Below are 17,985 nucleotides of genomic sequence, written 5' to 3' on the forward strand. Positions count from 1 at the left end.
CCTGTGGTGGCTGAAACACAGCCAACAATTATACAAACCAGCAATAACATGGATCTTGTATGTTGCATTTTATGTACTCGCATATAATGTGGTTTCTAAACACAGAATGTTGTGTCTATAAAACAGACTTCTGCAGCGGGGGAAGATCTCCTGTACTGTACTTCTCCCAGGGTTCCGGATCAGAGAATACAGCCAACAGTACATCCCATGTCATCTGTTCTGTTACGCTACATTTTCATGGGTTACAGAGTTAAAAACTAAAAATAAAGTGAGTTCTATGAACAAGGCCTATTCCTCTGACAAAACAATATATAATAGGTGCGATGTCTGTGTATGAATAGAATAGTTCCACAGTCCATCCTTTTTAAGGGTCTTATTTATTATAAAAATTATATATTCCAAATATGTTACAGGAATAGTGTAAAAAGGCATTTTCATTAAAAAGGAACAAAAAAAATAATAATTATATGTAAATAGTCATTAAGCTCAGCCATCAAACCCTCCGCAGTCATATTACTTTGTATAAAACTACAAATATTGTGACAATTGGTTCTAGATCAGCAAGATCTAAATCTAGAAAAGAGGAAAGCAATCTGCGGCTCACCTGGTATGGAGCTTACCAGTCCCTGCCAGGCATGTATATATTTGTATCCACACACCAGTAGGAGATGGCTTGGTAAACCCAAACTATGGGCAACGATGCCCTTACAGCAGGGGTATACAGCATGTGGCCATCCCAGCATGCCCTGCCACAGTTGTGCTTATAGAGCATGCTGGAACCGTAGCAGGGAATGTTCAGAAGTTCCACAGCAGCTGGAGGGATGGATGTATAAACGTGGTTTTAGAGCCACAGACTACCCACAAGGTAAACTTTCTTCTATTCTGGAGATAGAATCTACCGCAGGTTACTCATTTCTGCACCATTTTATATTGTAAGGTGATTATTGCTTAACAGAAAACATGCAGATTGTGAACCAAAACTAAACAGGGTTAATGCTACCTGGGTTTCCCTGGGAAAGACTGGCTGGCTATACACCTATTGCAGGCCTAGACAACCTGTGGCTCTCTAGCTGTTGTCAAACTACAAGTCTCAACATGCTTTGCCACAGTTTTGCTGTTAGGGAATGTTAAAACTGTGGCAAGACATGCTGGGATGTGTAGATTCACAGCAGCTGGAGAGCTACAGGTTTGCCAGACCTGACCTATTGGCTTAGTTACTGTTCCCATCAAATCAGATGAATCAGTCCAAAGAGCCCAAATCCACCCAGATGAGGATCACAGATACCAACAGTTTGCAAAACATGGAAACCAGAACTTGGGATAGACAGGAGTCCCAGAGCTAGGAGCTGGCCAAGTAGGCTAAGAGGAATGTGCTCAAGTCACGGTTCTAGAACAACGGTGTTGTGCTAAAGCTGTACGCGCACATGAGCAAACATTGCGTTAGATCACACGCAAGACAAAAACAGGGGCCAAAATTGCCAATATGGAAGTGGTGCACATGCTTACACACCTACACGCAGAGCCTGCAGCCAGTCTGTGCTGGAGCCAATAGTCAGATCCTGGGGTGGGAGGCACTGGCCTCACCAGAATATTGTTTCATACCCACAAGGGGCTTACCTCCACCGTGTGCTGGCAATGGGTAGATTGTAAGAGGTGTATCACTGCCTAATTATACTGCATTCTTTCTCTACAGTTTTACGCATTTTAAAAGCGTGCACCTATTGCCTATACCAAGCAAATGCATTTATTTGTCTCCGAATTGTACTTGCCCTATGAGTTTGAGGGTAATTAGTGGGATCAGACAGAGGGCCTCTCTCAATCTGGTGAATAGTGATTGAGCCCACACACTTCTGCGTGTGGGCAATGGGTACACTCTAACGCCAGTCACCAGACCAAAGCGATTAAAAACAAAAGTCCTCTTTCCAGTTTCTAAGCATTTAGTCCATGTTCGCTCTGATTACAGTGAATATCTCACTGGTTCTGCTCCTTTGGACACGTTCCTATCATTTTAAAAATGACATAAAAATTCCAGGCCAAAATTTACTCCTAGTTTCCAGATACACAGACATCAGGTCTGTGCAGAAAGTATGTGCACGTGGCAAATACTAAACCATGCCCTGGCCACTAGCCAGTCTATTCCATGTTATATAATTAAGGGCAGGTACACAAGACGGGCAATCTGGTTAATGGCCTGGATGAATTCCCTTTCTCCCAGACCATCCGAGACTGTAGACACAGTGCAATTTTAATGAATGAGATATCATTTTCACCTTTATACTGCATCACCTTGCACATGATATCTTCTGATTGGCCATGCTGCTCAACCAATTGAAAGATATTGTCTGTGAACCATGAGAGCATGCACACTGCACAATATGCACAAATTGTCATTCCAATATGACCAATTGTACAGGTGTGTTACCGGGCTAAGGGTCTGCCATTGTCGACTAGTTTTCTTTAGCAAATTTAAAATCGACCTCCCACCCTCAATAATGTCTGCTGGAACCGTTGACAATGCAATAAATGTTAAAATGTCATTTCAAGCCCCAAATAATAATTAAATAAGGAGGGAGGGGGCAGGGGGATATAGGTGCAGCTTTAAAGGGCTGACAACCAATGAGAATACAGCAAGTACAAAACACTTGACTCAAAGTGGATGACAACTCTCATTATTTAAAAAGGACTATAGCTTACATTGGCAATCATTTCTTTGGTTAACAAGAGTCAAAACCAGAACATTCCCATTATAAAGGAGATAAAAAAAAAATATAACAATAATAATATAGCCCCTCTTATTAAAAAAATATTAATATAAACCAGTTTTCAAATAAGTAATAAAATATATAGATATATATATACACGCGCATACAAATTATAAAAGAATGGAGCTTTGTGCTTCTCCAGCAATAAACTGTACAAATGTCCAGTGTTTCTATGAGGCTACAAAAGTCATAAATAGAACGCAACTATAATACAATAGACTGAAGTGGATACTAGTCGTTAGAGATGAGGCAGGAATTTGAATATCCGGAGATTGTCCGTCGCTAGCAATTCCACTGCCGGAGTTCCTGGTCCTGGGGCCCTTTTATACTCCGATGGAGCCAATATTGTGTGTTTGAACAGTCGCTTAGTCCTGCACCATGTCGGAGAAGATGGTAATGAGGTTGTCAAGCCCCCATAGGTAGCCATCTTCTCGGTTACCTTCCACCCAAGGCACCCGGTGATTTAGTGTTTGCTTGTTTGGCAATCGAACAGTCTTTCCAAAGTCAATCATCCAAACCTTGGCGAGCTCGGAAGAGTCATGGACGAAGAGTAGAGAGCTTCCAACCACCTGAGAAGAGAGAGTGGAACCTTTAAGAATACGTTGCACAAGTTCATGATACACATGGGTTTGTAAATAATGGAAGTCAAGCAATTTGGACAAAACGTCTTCCTTCTGCATTCACACGGGTGTACCACAGCCCCGGATTTGTTAATAGTAAATTCTTATTCGTTTTTCTTGCACCACAAAACAGCTGTTTTCCCACTCTGGGTTGGCGTCACTGGCCACCAAAGTCCTACCTGTTCCGTGGCGGCCTGCAGGAACTCTTCATGGGTATTACAGGCTGCACTGGCAGCAGTAATTGTAATATGCTCATAAAAGCATGATGACTAGTGAAGCTCTAATATCAGTACAGAGGTATCCTCATACAATTAACCTCAATACACCATGTGACACAAGGGATGACGCCTGGCACAAGGGAGACGCCAGGTCTTGTACTACCACGCCAGGTGACTTTTTTGCCCAAAACTGTGTCTTCGTTACAATGTGTTGAGAACAGAACTCACCAGGAGACTGAGCTGATACATTTTATACGTGTATATCTGTGTGCAACAGAGTCTGTATATAAAGCACCACAGAACTTGGCATGGAAAACCGTTGCAACCTCTGTATCGTAGCATTAAGACTATACAGACTCAGTTGCACACAGATTTAGGGGGGTATTCAATGTAGGGTCACGACTGTCGGGCTCGCTCGACAGCCGTGACCCTGTCCCGTTCTCGGCTGACTTGACTGTTATGCCAAAAAGATGCCAGACTCTAGCAAGGTCATGCAGACGACCTTGAGCTAGAGAACAGCTCTTAAAAAAGAGACCAGGGACAGATTCTAGACCACAAGAATATGATCTATGTGAGTAATCCAGAGAAGCAGGATGTGTAAATAATAAGACAGCACGATAGATGATAAATACCTCGTGTTGTTTAAAAAACTCAGACTTCTCCAACTCCATCCGAAGCTCTTTTAATCTCGTTAAGTAATTTTTCTGCAATTAAATAAGAGTACAAAGCATGGTCACTCATCTCTTCTGATCTGAAGTCCATTTATTTTTGACACCGACTAATGTAGAAGGCTTAAGGGATTGGCCACGCTTTGCCTTCCGCCCAACCATGATTCTATTAAATCACTGTGAAAAACCTACTGTCTGTTCTTAATAACCTCTTCCAAAACACCAGCTGGATCCTGGTCACTGCATGCTACATTCCAAGTCCATTTTACTTTTAAAAAGCTGGAGAGCGTACAGGATATGTTCTTCCAAGTGATCCCACCATGAGCTAAACACCATGGCCTACCCTTAGCGCGTACCCTATAGGGGACACACAAGCCTCTGCCAGGACAACCGCTGCCTGAATTCCAGCCACTCACCAAAATATTTTTATTGCCATCTACAAAGTCTTCCAGTGCGCTCATCACTTGCTCCCGCTGTTTGGTCTTCTTGAAGTTTGTGTTACATGTCCCATCAGCTCTCTGCAATAGAAAAAAAACCTTAATATTTAACATACAGGACACAGTCATCAGTATATTAGTTCTAGCAGGAGGAACTTAACTAAACATGTCGCTGTTGGTACACTTCTGGTTCAAGGAGGGACTAAACCAATAAAAATACAGATCAGGCTTAAAGAAAAGACATTTGGCAAAGGCAACGTGGGGCACCAGAGCCAGATTTCACGGCTACCCGCGCAGCCAAGCTGGATTCCGGGTTACCCTCAACAGCCCAATCATTTTAAAAACAAGTCTCTTGGGTTAAGACCTCCACTCCAAGAACTACAACTCCTTGGTCATCCATGCTACAGGTTGAGCTGCTAGTAAAACTATTCCTTCTATAGACATGGCCCGGTAGGCAATTCTCAACCACAATGGGTTCTTTTTGGTTTGAATCCCTTACTAAACCTTCTTCCATAACTAACTGTGCAGTTTCCTACAATCATATCCAACCCTTTATCAGTTAAAGGAGTAGTCGGACTCTCCACAATTTTTGGTTAGTTTTTCCTGATCATCATCAGTATAGCGTTTGCACTATCATTGCACAATGACCAAACCAAAACAGAGAAATACAAAACTAGGCATCTGCTCACCTTGATGCCCTCTATTCTAAAGCCCATGGTAGCAGTAGAACTCAGGGTCTCCCGCCACTGCATGTATCTGGGCTTCAGGACTGCCCTCTGTCTGTGCTCCTCTTCAGTGGGTGCATCAGGATCTACAGCGATCATCTTCTCATACATGTCCTTTCGGAGCTTGGGCTTCTCCCTGGCCTTGACCAGCTCCTCCTCTAGATATGTCCTAAAGTAAAAAATAAAAATAAAATTGAAGAGAGCTGAACCTCCTGTCAGGTTGGCCACATGACAGAGAACCACCACCTTACAAGACCATCTACATATCCTACAAAACAACGTATCCAGGAAAACCCTTATAGCAATGAATAGATTTTTCGGTACTTGTGTAGTTTCACGGCGGCACTTAGGTAGTCAGCGTGGTGTCCTTGTCAGAATCTCAGCCAGCGTAGTCAGCGTCCCTGTCAGCATCAGCATTGTTTCAGCAGCCAGCATTGTCAGCTTGTGTCTGCGACTGTGTGTACGTTTGCGTCTAACCGGAGCTTACGCAGTTAGCGTAGTCAGTCAGCGTTACACAGTTAGCTTAGTCAGTTAGCGTTGTGTCAGCGCTTATTACATTGTGTGGGAACCATTGACCATTTTTAACCTACCTGACATGAAAGGTGTGAATGTGTTCTTGAAACACCCCCACTATCCACGTCAGCCCGAAGCGTGGCGAGCACAGCAAGCCCCACGAGGGGACGCGGATTACTTGACGTGTATTCCACATCCGCTCGCCACTCTTGGGGCTGGTTTTCCCACGTCCGCTCACCACAGAAAATCAACTCCACGCCGATGTGGATAGTGGGGGTATGAACAGGTCGGGAGGACACATACCGCGTCCTCTCGCCACACTTCAGGCTGGCGTGGATAGTGGGGGTTTGAAATGGAGGCATTTGCCAGTATGTAACATGGAGCACTGGCAAATGCGTCCTTTATTGTGCATGAGATGAACTTGCGCCCGCACCCCCCTTTGTGCACGAGATGCACGCGCTACCGAACCCCTAACTGTCTCCCTGAAGTGGACACAGGCAGGGTTGCCATACCCTGCCGCACAAATTAGTGAGACGAATTGGTGGACGCCTCTTCACCGGCGTCCACAGCGCAGGAGATCTGGCGGTTACCGGCGCTGTGTGAGAGGTGCTCACTAGGCTTGTCAGGGACGCCGGGGACAGAGCTGCAGCTCGCGGGGACAGTACGTTGACTACGCTGCCTGATGGGGACACAATGCTGACTACGCAGGGCTGCCGCGGGGACACTACACTGACTACGCTAGGCTGCTGTTGGGCTACACTGACAGCGTAGCTTAAGGTGCCGCCGTGAAACTACACAAGTACCGATTTTTCTACATTGGTTGATGCACAGGACGCAAACCCCCATAGTATACAGATTTTTCTCCATCCCTCACCTTACACCCATTTTGCAGTCCATGATAGAAGGGGAGTCAAATTCTGAGAGTAGATCCTCCATTTGGTTGTAGGTCTGTCCCTCCTTCTCTACCACTCCGAAGTATGCGGGGACAAAGGGCTGCAGGGAGTCACGGTTCAGCCACTCTAAGCACTGCTGCTCACAATGACAGAACTTCTTCAGGATCTTCCCATACTCTCCAGCCTTAAAGTTACCTGCAAGGAAACAACGGAGTTATGGAAGCTCATTCTCCCTATTCGCTGACGTCCCCGAGCTTAATCATAGTCAGTCTAGCCAAACGGACAATTTACTGTTCGTTAGATGTGTCTGCAGACAGAGCCATTACATTACATGGGAATGACTCAGCTCTCAAAAGAGCATTTACAAATATACCTTAATGTGACGAGACAGTCAGTCACTTTGTTGCCTAAGCTGCATGGGGAATGCAAATGACCTCTCAACCCCCATTTCCTGGGGAGACCATTTACTCGTCATGTACAGGAAGTGGGCAGTATAAAGTACATTTCTCCTACCATAGTAATGGAATCTGCATACGGCATTGGACATACTGTAGTAGAGCTGGAACAGTCCTATTACCTGCATGTCCAGCCAGCTGGATCCATGGATACTGCTTCTTGAAGGACACCACAAACGGTGACCAGTGAACCATATTCTTTAGTTTCCTCCAGGATTTCTGAAACACGGGGAGAAAACATGGAGTTGTAAGCTTGATCATTGCAGGGATCCTTACACGCAAATACAAGTATAGTATGGAAAGGTGAATTACGCTTCATATATTACTCATAGAAGATACTATGGGCTGTCTGGTGGTCTCCTGTCGGAAAGAAACACATAAAGGGGAGATGCCGTGACTGACAATTTGGAAGTTTGTGACCTGGGGCTCAGCAATGTTTGGCAGGAGGAAAAGGCCACAAGATCTTAAAATACATATATGCAAATAAATGACACTTCTGGAACCGCGTTTGGCCAGTCACCAACATGCCGAGCCAGGCATCTGGGGACTGTGGACATTTAAACTGGTCACAATATACATACAGCCTGTCAGGGGTGCTGGACGGGTTCCCGACAGTCGTTTACCCGACGTCGGGATCCCGACAGCCGTTTACCCGCCGTCGGGATCCCGACTGTCAAAATGCCGACAGCCGGGTGCCCGACGGCCATCCGCTATTTTCCCTCGTGGGGGTCCATGACCCCCATAGGGTGAGAAAAGAATAAGTGGCACGCGTAGCGAGCCATCGTGCCCACAGCGTGGCGAGCGCATGCTGTCTGACTCCAGGCAGTCGGGATCCCGACGTCGGGATAATGACTGTCGGGATCCTGACTGTCGGAGTCCCATACTACACCCGCCTGTCAGATGGAGCCCTCAGCTGCCGAGACAGTCATATAGCATGGCCCAATCCTACTACAGCAGGGCTGCGGAACATGCTGCTTGGGGGACAAGGGTCACAGACATTTGGCCGGTCTATCAATTGCTGATCCACAGAGGGAGAAACTGGTGGGTCCAAGGATCAAAGTAGAGGATTACTGATCATTATTATACTATATTTATATATCAGCATTGTACAGGTCATATCAGTTCCTGCCACACTAGAGCTTACAATCTAAATTCCCTAACACACAAGCACACACACACATATCACAATACACCAAAACCCATATAACCTACCTCATCTCTGACACACTCCTATGTAGGTGTGATAGACAGAATTATGATGTTCTGTCATTTTGACGGGCTGTGAACTAGTATAAAAGTAATGTCCATGAAGCAGTTGACTTGCTCAGTGGGGTGCCACCTAGTGGTCAATGACATACAAAACACTTGAATTCCCCCCATAGAGGTGAAGAGCAATGTAAGCCTTTTATTATCCGCTATCAAGTCACCTGTGCTAGGTTATCCTGATCCATCCGGCGGTGAGCTCAGTCAAGTCACAGTGATCCTCCAGTGCTGGGGCCCGGACTGGAAGCAGCAGGCTGCATGTTATGCTTTATCCAATGCGTCAGCTACAGATGTGTCCAGGTATATCTAGCCTCCACGTACATTTAGCCTCCTTTTGCATTCAACAGCCTTTCTAGCGGCGTGACTCTGTAGCGTTGGGCGTCTTTGTTTGAGACTTTTTCCAGTAGTGTATTATTTGCAAGACGAATACACAAGTCGCTTCTGCTGACTAAAATTATATGTGGCGTGTCTATGTTCAGTGCTTGACTGCTTCGGTATTGCATAAGAAACAGAACAGCATTTCAGCTCTAATGGGAAAAGTCGCAAAAAAGAGACACCGACGCTACAGAGACGAGACTTGTATCGCATGGAGGATAGATGTATGTGGACACATCTGTAGGTATTCATCATAGTGATGTACTACTTGTGGCTCCCTAACCACCAGCCAAACCGTATACCAAGTGCCCCTCTAGCAAACTGCATTTATCGCATTAAAAATGAAAATAATGTTGTTAACAGGTAGGCTCAGACACATGGGGAGGAGATTCAGAAAGTGAGAGATTTGGTAAGAAATCTCCAGGGTTTTTTTTAAAGCGGCAATCATTTACACTGCAAAATCAAACTGGTTTTACAGTGTAAATGATTGCAGCTTTAAAAAAAAAAAAACCCTGGATATTTCTTAGCAGATCTCTCACTTTCTGATTCTCTCATCCTATTAAATCTCACCCAATATGCATGCAATGCACCCAAAACACACAAGTCTCGTGATTCTCCAGTACAGAAAACAGCAGCAGGTTTCTGTAACAGGAGGAACTAGTTGTCCCCTAACCCTTTCCAGATACCTCTCCTCCCAGCCAGCCTGATGTTACCAGACATAGACAATGATACAGAGGCACAGCTATAGCCTGTTCTATACATGGACAAACATTTCAGTCACCCAGGTGACTGAGGGAGGGCATTTTAGCATATGGATAGGCTACTAACACTTTCACTGCCAAGAGCCCCCAGCACAGGAACAATACGGGGTCTGTGGCCGATACTGCAAGTGAGAACGTCAGACACTGTGGCAGTAACGTACTCAAACTAGATTCAAAAGCATTTGCCCAACACTTAGAAGCTTGCTAGAGACCAGCCTATGCACTGCAGCACACACACAGGAACAGAACGGGGGGGAGAGTTACCACAGGTCCTTCAGCACAAATGCCCCAAACTGCAGAAACTGACCCAAGTGCAACCAGTTACCTCATCTCTGGTCAAATCCATCAGCAGGCACCTACATGGACCCTGGGCGCAGTAGTCCGAGGGACGCAGCTTAGCACAATTCCCTCAAGAAGAGCTGGACATAGCGTCCGTGTGTGTGAGATAAATCAATGCTGAAAACATTGCATTCTCCAAGTGTTTAAGAATGTGTCATGGCAAGGGCAAAGTCCTAACTCCACCAGCGGCCTGCTTGAGAACAAGGGACAGATTCTCCGCCATCTCTACCTGAGACAATGCACATAAACAGAATAGATAAATAGCACCCCACCCCCAAAATGACATTTTTATTTGTAACAAGTAGAATTAGATTCTTGGTTCTACAAAAGAGGGACGACGGAGGGAAATTCAGACTATTCCCATTCTCCGAAAGCTGTCAACCGGTCATGCGACTGCGCGCCGGGCCAATTACTGCCCATGATTGCACAAAGTCCAGGGCTGAACACACAGGAGATAAGAGACACTCCTGCCACCAGTCAGAACCACAGGAGGAAACGCTATAGCAGAACGTATGCACTTCCTATAAGCTTATAAGTAAAAGGTGACAGATACCAACACGGCGTTAGTCAGATTTTCCATTTGAAGCTTCTGCCGTAATGAAGACTTCTGCATAATAATAATAAAACAAAAAAAACCACCACAACACAGAAAAGCCACCGCTACAAAACAGGCTGCGGCAATTCCCCAGAAATCTCCGCCTCTAGTTTGTGTATAATTCTGTGGACAACAGCATGTGGAGAGTATCCAACTTCATTTCCAGCTTCCTGAGTGTATCCGGAGCCCAGAGCCCGGAGTCGTGACTAGTCCCCGCTACAAGATGCTTTTGGCGTTTGATAATTGCATTTTTCCTGTCAGGATGACTAAATCTGTAAAATGATAGAGTGTGTTTCAACACCACTGTTTATATGGAGCTGTATTCTGTAAAAACAGAAAGAAGAAAAAAAAAATGCAGCTGTTGCACCACGGCATCCAAATAAACAGTGGAAAGAGGTATTTGCTAAATGTACAGCCACCATTAGGCAAAAGCAGGTGGGGACGGTGAAAGTATGCATGGTCACAGATCAGACATTTACAACACTGACTTCTCTCTCACAGTAAAACCTGGAGGGAAGACCAACATAAGCATGCTACCAAGACAACCAAAATTCAGGAATAATTGGTAAAACAATGAACAATGGTGGAATGCATGGATTGAGATCATAGGGACAAAGCACCTGCAATGCCACATAACACCCCACCCCACCCCACTACCACCCCCCCCCCCCCAAACCAACCAACGGTATGAAACCGGTGTTACTGAGGACATTCCTTACCGGCCCAGTCAGCCGATGCAGGCTTCCCGCAAGTGACCTGAAATGCTAAATAGTTTGTGTAAATCAGTGAATAACACAGCGTGGCCAGTTTGTACTGATTGCCCTAGATGAATCACAGGTGTGTGGCCTACACAGGCTTAAACACTTTCCAGTCATTCATACAAGAGTAGCCGCCAGGGAGGTCTGGTAAACTTCTTTATCAGGGATTTCAATGGCTAATCCTCCTTTCACCCCAACAAACCTCGGGTCTGACCCTGGATTTGGAACACTGAGGCAGATGCAGTAAGGCTGGTAAAGTGTTAAAGCGGTGATAACGTGGAAGGTGAGAACGCACCAGCCAATCGACTCCTGTCATTTTTCAAACACAGCTGATTGGCTGGTGTGATTAGACCCTTCCATTTTATCATTACCAGGCTAAATACATCTGCCCAGGAATGGGACTCGGATTGGATGACCTGGGTTACCCTTTCACATGGTCCAGTAACACAGGTAAATGCCTGTGTTCAACCCTGCAAGCTACTCAGGTTGAAATACCTCACTGGACAGGCCGCTCCGCCATTCCCCATCACACTGCCTGTGACATTACCCAAGGGGCTTATGCAGAACAGCGACAAGTAGGTGGGTGGGGAAGACAGGACGTTCTGTGTCGGCCAGGAATAAACCAATGTGACTGAACTCCCTGGATAAGGTGGTAATGAGAACAATCCCCTTTGACATGTAGATGACTCTCTCGGATTAGAACACCCAACCCTGACTCATCCACTTGAAACGTATCCAAATACAGAGCTTCTTTGTCTTGCTCAGGTCAGCGCACGGTTGTCACATGGTTACACAAGCGTGACTATTGTCGGAGAGGAAAGATACACAAATGTATAGCAAAACAAATAAATCCAATGAGTAAACAAGGCTCCACAAATAGCCAGACCTATGTTCTCTATTTGCTCATCAAAGGAAGTGTGTACTAAGAACTTGTAACAACGGGGAGCAGCTTTCCTCTGCAAGTAGACGTACAGCCAGCCATTTATCACGCTGGCCGCTATGTTCCGTCTAACGGGCCCAGGGAATAATAAGACACCGAGAATATATACCTGCGCATTAAGGGCTGGGCACCTACAAAGTATCTGTTACTCTTTCAGCAAACAAACATTTCCCAACCCTAATAAAGATCACCAGCTCTACAGATGTGGATGTCTGGGCCGTGGCCAGCTAGGTAGATAATGACCAAATCAGATAACGGAATTGCTGTACAGTGCCAAGTACGGGGCTTGCTGGGACAAGAGTCAGAATGTACATGTGCCATGTTCCAGGGGGATAAATCGCATTGTGGAGCTACATGCCCGTACACCTCTGCCATACCCAGGGTGGCAAGAGAGAGAGAGAGGGGGGGGGGGGGGGGGAGGAAACATTACCTTTTAACAATGGCATCATGGAGCTACGTGCCCGTGCACCTCTGCCATTCCCAGGGTGGTGGAAGACCGCAGTGCACGTGCCATGGTCCAGGGTGTGTGTGGGTGTGTGTGACATGACAACCCTTCTGGCAAAAGCATTGGGTAGACCACTGAAGGTTGACACCTCAGAAGGTCGACATGGGTTTAGGTCGACAAGGTCATTATTTCGAAACAAGCATTAGGTCGACATGGGGTTTTGCACTTTTTTTGAGCAGACATGTGCCAACCACCCACGGTAGAACAAAATAGTGTGCCCATAGCATGTGAGGGGACTCAGTGCTATATTACGGTGTCCATCTCGACATACTGGAGGGGGACCCATGTCAACCTTTTGAGTGTCGACCTTATTACCCTGTGGCCTTCAGTGGTCGACCCAATGCCCCATACAACCGTGCCATAACCCAGGTGGCAGGAGAGACCACACTGCAGGCCACGACAGGGTCATGGTCTGTCACAATGACGCTCATCCGATATGGACTGGTTTATAGCAGAGGGTTTGGCCGTGCTGTGACCCGCCGTTGTCTGGACCAGCCCCAAGTATCTGTTAAGCGGTTGAGGAGCAGCTAATCTATAAGGAATACTTAATAAGGAATCATTTCATGCCCCAACAGGGAGACAAAGCAGGGAAAGCAATTCCTTCATTTACGTGATGGAAAACATAAACACTAAAGAACATGCCTCACTTAATTACCCATTGAGAAGCCATAAGCAATTCAATTATAGTGATACCTTGCCGGGACTCGTATAGTCACAGGAAAAAGATAGACTTTAATTTGATTAAACTATGAAATCTGAATTCTTACACACTGACTCATTAACCAGCAAGTCTCAACTTCCTCAGCCTATTTATAGGTCTCAGGTAATGAGTTTAAATGGTGCTAAACAAACAGCCTCCCAGCCAGCAGCTATTAGATAAAGAGGGAATTGTATGTTCTATCGAATGGAAGTCTCATGGTGAATTGTACATTGTGCACCATACCTAAAAGGATGCGACGCATGTAACCATGGCCCTTTTACATAAATATAATATAGATTATACACAATAAAAGAAAGAAACCATAGCATAATACGAGACCCTTTAAATTCATATAAAATCAATGATCTACTTGGCGTAGGTTTACTAAAACCAGTAGAAGTGTTGCCCATAACAGCCAATCAGATTCAAGTAGAATCGTAGAATATGAATACTGATTGGTGGTCATAGTTCTGTCCACATAGTATCAGAATGTGAGCAGACTACTGGATCCGCTCCGTCTGGAATACAAATGGCTGCCACACCTTTGTACAATATTAATAGCTTCAGTATCTGGGGTATGGTATATCTAAACACCTCTGTACTATGATCATAGCAGCTGCAAAGTGCCTTCAGTCCGGATGTGGTATAGCTCACGGACAATGTCTAGGTCGACACCAGAGCAAGTGCACCCTCAATTAATGTACCAGGTCTCCTCGGGTGGATCACTTTGTTCCCAACCGAAGTCCACGTGTATGGTAAAGAATGGTTTTGGAACCAAGTTTTTCCTCAACTTTAAATGAACATTTATTTTCTGTTGGCCCTCTTTTTTTTCTTCTAGACTTAAAAAGGGGTCATGTGGGAAGCAGGCCCATAATACCGATGACCTACAGCCGATGTACTTGCTTGCACGAGAGGATGTAGAAGAGGCATAGTGATGAATGCTTGGCACTCTGGAAGCAGACCATGATCACATATGGCCAAGGTCTGATACGGGGTAGGGCGGAGGCAGGAAACATGCACTTGGCATACTGCTGGCTGGAAGAGCGGACGCTTATTACACAGCATGATATCAGCGCTAAGCTCACAGCACCCATTGGTTCAGCTAATGTTGACAAACAGAACACTGTTTGCAGACTGATAGACGTTTAATTGATAGTTCTGATACAAAATCAATATTTGCAGGTTATGTAGATAAGCAACATGGACAGGCGTGTGTGTGTGCAACTGCTTCCGATATGCAGGAGGTCCATTGATGAGGGTGCATATATCGTTAGGGGAGACTTCGAGCCAGGATGACAAGCAGCCGCAAGTGGGCTATGATCGTACAAGCCAGGACGGTTCTGTAGCCTGGTCCACCTGCATGACTGACCTATTCCAGACTACTGTTCATGCCATGCAGTCAGCAGCCAGAACCATGCACCGCTTAGGTGACCTGTGCAATACTAAAGCAAATCCTCTCTCATTATGGATAAAACAGGGAGTACTGAAAAGATGATCCCTCTCCCCGTCACAGGATAGAAAGGAAACATCCTTGATGCCACAAGGATCCTTGATGGCAGCCTCAGCCTGATTTACCCCTAGGCAAGCCATGTACACAAAGCCGTCACAGTCAGTATAAATCTACCCCCCCACCCCCACCAACAAGCTCACACAGTCAGCGAGAGAGATTATTTCCACTGCGGCCGGGTTGTGGTTAGAGGTTTGTGAGGTGATCAGAGCAGTCTGTGTACAGAAAGCGCGACACACACACACACACACAATCATTATACATCTCTATGGTACAACACGTCAAACATAGCAATACATAGACCTGTGACAGCACCTTACTTGACCCTCAGGCATGGCGGTAACAGAAGAGCAGGGAAAGTGTCTGCAATGCATGGCAGATGGTCCTATAACGGCAGCATGTGTGGTGCCAGGTCTGGAGGGGCCAGGTCCCTAGGGTCCTGCGGTTAGTATACTGCGCTACCAAACCTGTACTTTGCATAATAGAGAGAAGATGCTTCAATGATCCCACCACATGCTGCCTGCATGTGTATAACCCAGCTTCCTGGCCAGGCCAGATCATCCACTGCTTACACCAGGGTCCTCTACAGGAAGACAGAGCCTGTGTGTAACCAATCCTAATGTGCAGGTAATGGGAATACGCAAAGACAGCGAAGGGCAGACAGGGGCTCTGTATATCAGCACTCAGGGGTAGATGTAAGAAGCAGTGATATAGGGTGGAGACCTGAGCCAGAGAAGTGTCCCATGGCAACCAATCTACTGCTCTGTATAATTTTATAATATGCAAATTATAGACATTACGTCTGTGCTGATTGGTTGCCATGGGCCACTTCTCTCCTCCCTTATCACCGCTTCATACATCCACCCCTCAGTCCAGCGGAGCGGTTTCACCATAGTTTCCACAAGGAAGTGGTGGTCAAATGTTTTTAAGACAAGATCTAAATATACATTTTACGGCTCACTCCGAGTCCACTAAATATAGGACACAATGCGATCAGCAATAAACCCAAGTGTCATCTGCCCATAATGATGCAACACGCTAATGACCAGCAGTAGTATAGCATGATTAGCTACACCGCAAAGTAACAAGTGGATGCAGCCAGTCAGGATCCGGACAGCATGGGGCTGGGGTCAGGCATTAGTGTTAAGCATATTTAAAAAAAACTAAAATAAAAAAATCTTTATTGAAAAACCAATACTGCACACACATATGGTATGTAGCCGCATTGTGATACTCTCCCTGCTACAGTGTGGTGCATGCAGCTCTGGCTGCGTTTGATAATCCTGTCCTGTACGTACAGAGAGAGAAGGAGGAAGCAGAGATGACAGTGATCACTGGAGGAAGTTCTGGACCGTGTGGGTCACTCCGTGTCAGTAAAGTTTGCATGTAGTGGTGAGCTACAATGGAAAAAGTTACTGCATCCTATAACAAAGCAGCAATTTGTGGTCACTAAGAAGCCACAATTCCTGTATATGCAAAGCTGAGACTCACAAGCTAAGTGCAAGTCAGGACCAGCAGCACATAGGCTTGCAGTAAGCCGTTCATCACATGCATATAAGCTGGCCATACACTTATGCATTCACTCGGGTGAAATCGGCCAAATCGCATGTGTTTTCCATCCGATCCGTGGTCCCGTGCGTATAGCATCTCCTAGCTCGAGTGCTGCACGTAGGGATCTGTTGGATGGGAGAGCAGCACATGCTGGGCTCACATACGATGTATAACATCCTGCAACCCAGGAAGCGTAAGCGGGATTGGCAGCCTGCTCTAGAACCATTGGTTTTGTTGCATTTTTCTAGGAATCTTCAATAAATCTATAAATACTTCATCAATAAAAAGGTGGATTTGAAATACTAAATTACCATTTATAGGTAATACAAGGTTAATATAGAAAATAAAGTCTATTTCTACCCATAATCCCTTTAAGAAGGTTATTTCAATAGCATTCCCCCCCCCCCCCCCCCCCCCCCCCCCAACAGAACTCTAGCGGAACTTATCATGTTTCTAGGTGAAGCAAAACAAAGCAATTAACTGTCCTGAATAAACCATATTGCCAATGTCTAGGCCGACACTAGGTGGGCACCTAAAAAGGATTAGCATACCTTAGGTCGACGCTGTCAAAAAGTCGACATATGCAAAGTCGACAGTTAAAAAAGTCCACAAGAGTTTTTCATGATTTAAAAAAAAAAAAAAAAAAAAAAAAAAGGTTGTTTTTCATACCTTTACTATCCAAGTGGGTAAAGAGGTCAACACCACTAGGTCGGCATACAGAAAGATCGACACAAGCATTAGGTCGACATGGGGTTTTTCACTTTCTTTTAGCCGACTGGTGGTATTTCATGCCCTACCATGAAAGTTTCAGTGTCTATGTCAACTGTGTCATAATTTAGGACAAAAAAAAAAGTGAAAAACCCCATGTAGACCCAATGCTTGTTGACCTAGTTGCTGTCTATCCCATGATCCATACCAGTACATATACGGTGTCCATGTCGACGTGTGATTACATAGACACCCCCAAAAAAAATTTCAAATCATGAAAATCTCATTTTGACCTTTTGACTGTCGACCTTGCTTATGTCGAAATCTGGCAGTGTCAGCCTAAGGTATGTGTACCTTTTTTCTGTGTAGACCTAGCCAGTGTAGACCATTACTGGTCGACCTAGACATGGTCTATAGTCTTTACCATAACCATTGCCATTCAATGAGAGCAAACTTTAGATAGTCTAGCACACAGGTTCTCAAAGTCAGTCCTCAGGACCCCACACTGTGCATGTGTCCCAGGTCTCCTCACAGAATCACAGGTGATATAATTAGCTCCACCTGTGGATCTTTTAAAATGTGTCAATGAGTAATGAATGCACCTGTCAGGGGACCTGGAAAACGTGAACTGTGTGGGGTCCTGAGGACCGAGTTTGAGAACCCCTGGTCTAGCATGTACATGGTGAACACAG

The 17,985-nt window shown here is 45.5% G+C and overlaps 1 protein-coding gene across 1 annotated transcript in view; it reads right to left on the minus strand.

Moving 5' to 3' along the window:
* Positions 1 to 360: 360 nt before the first annotated feature.
* The window catches only part of ITPKC (inositol-trisphosphate 3-kinase C), a 54,871-nt gene continuing 37,246 nt past the window's right edge, over positions 361 to 17,985 (minus strand). Inside the window, exons 3-8 of the mRNA XM_083159706.1 lie at positions 7,414 to 7,510; positions 6,818 to 7,031; positions 5,395 to 5,599; positions 4,685 to 4,786; positions 4,233 to 4,304; positions 361 to 3,331 (exon numbers count right to left, since the gene is read on the minus strand). Coding sequence (XP_083015832.1) covers positions 3,128 to 3,331; positions 4,233 to 4,304; positions 4,685 to 4,786; positions 5,395 to 5,599; positions 6,818 to 7,031; positions 7,414 to 7,510 — 894 coding nt within the window. The 3' untranslated portion in view covers positions 361 to 3,127. The remainder of the gene's footprint in view (positions 3,332 to 4,232; positions 4,305 to 4,684; positions 4,787 to 5,394; positions 5,600 to 6,817; positions 7,032 to 7,413; positions 7,511 to 17,985) is intronic.

This window comes from Crinia signifera, chromosome 9, assembly GCF_055691185.1.
Source record: "Crinia signifera chromosome 9, ASM5569118v1, whole genome shotgun sequence".
NCBI classification, from domain to species: domain Eukaryota; kingdom Metazoa; phylum Chordata; class Amphibia; order Anura; family Myobatrachidae; genus Crinia; species Crinia signifera.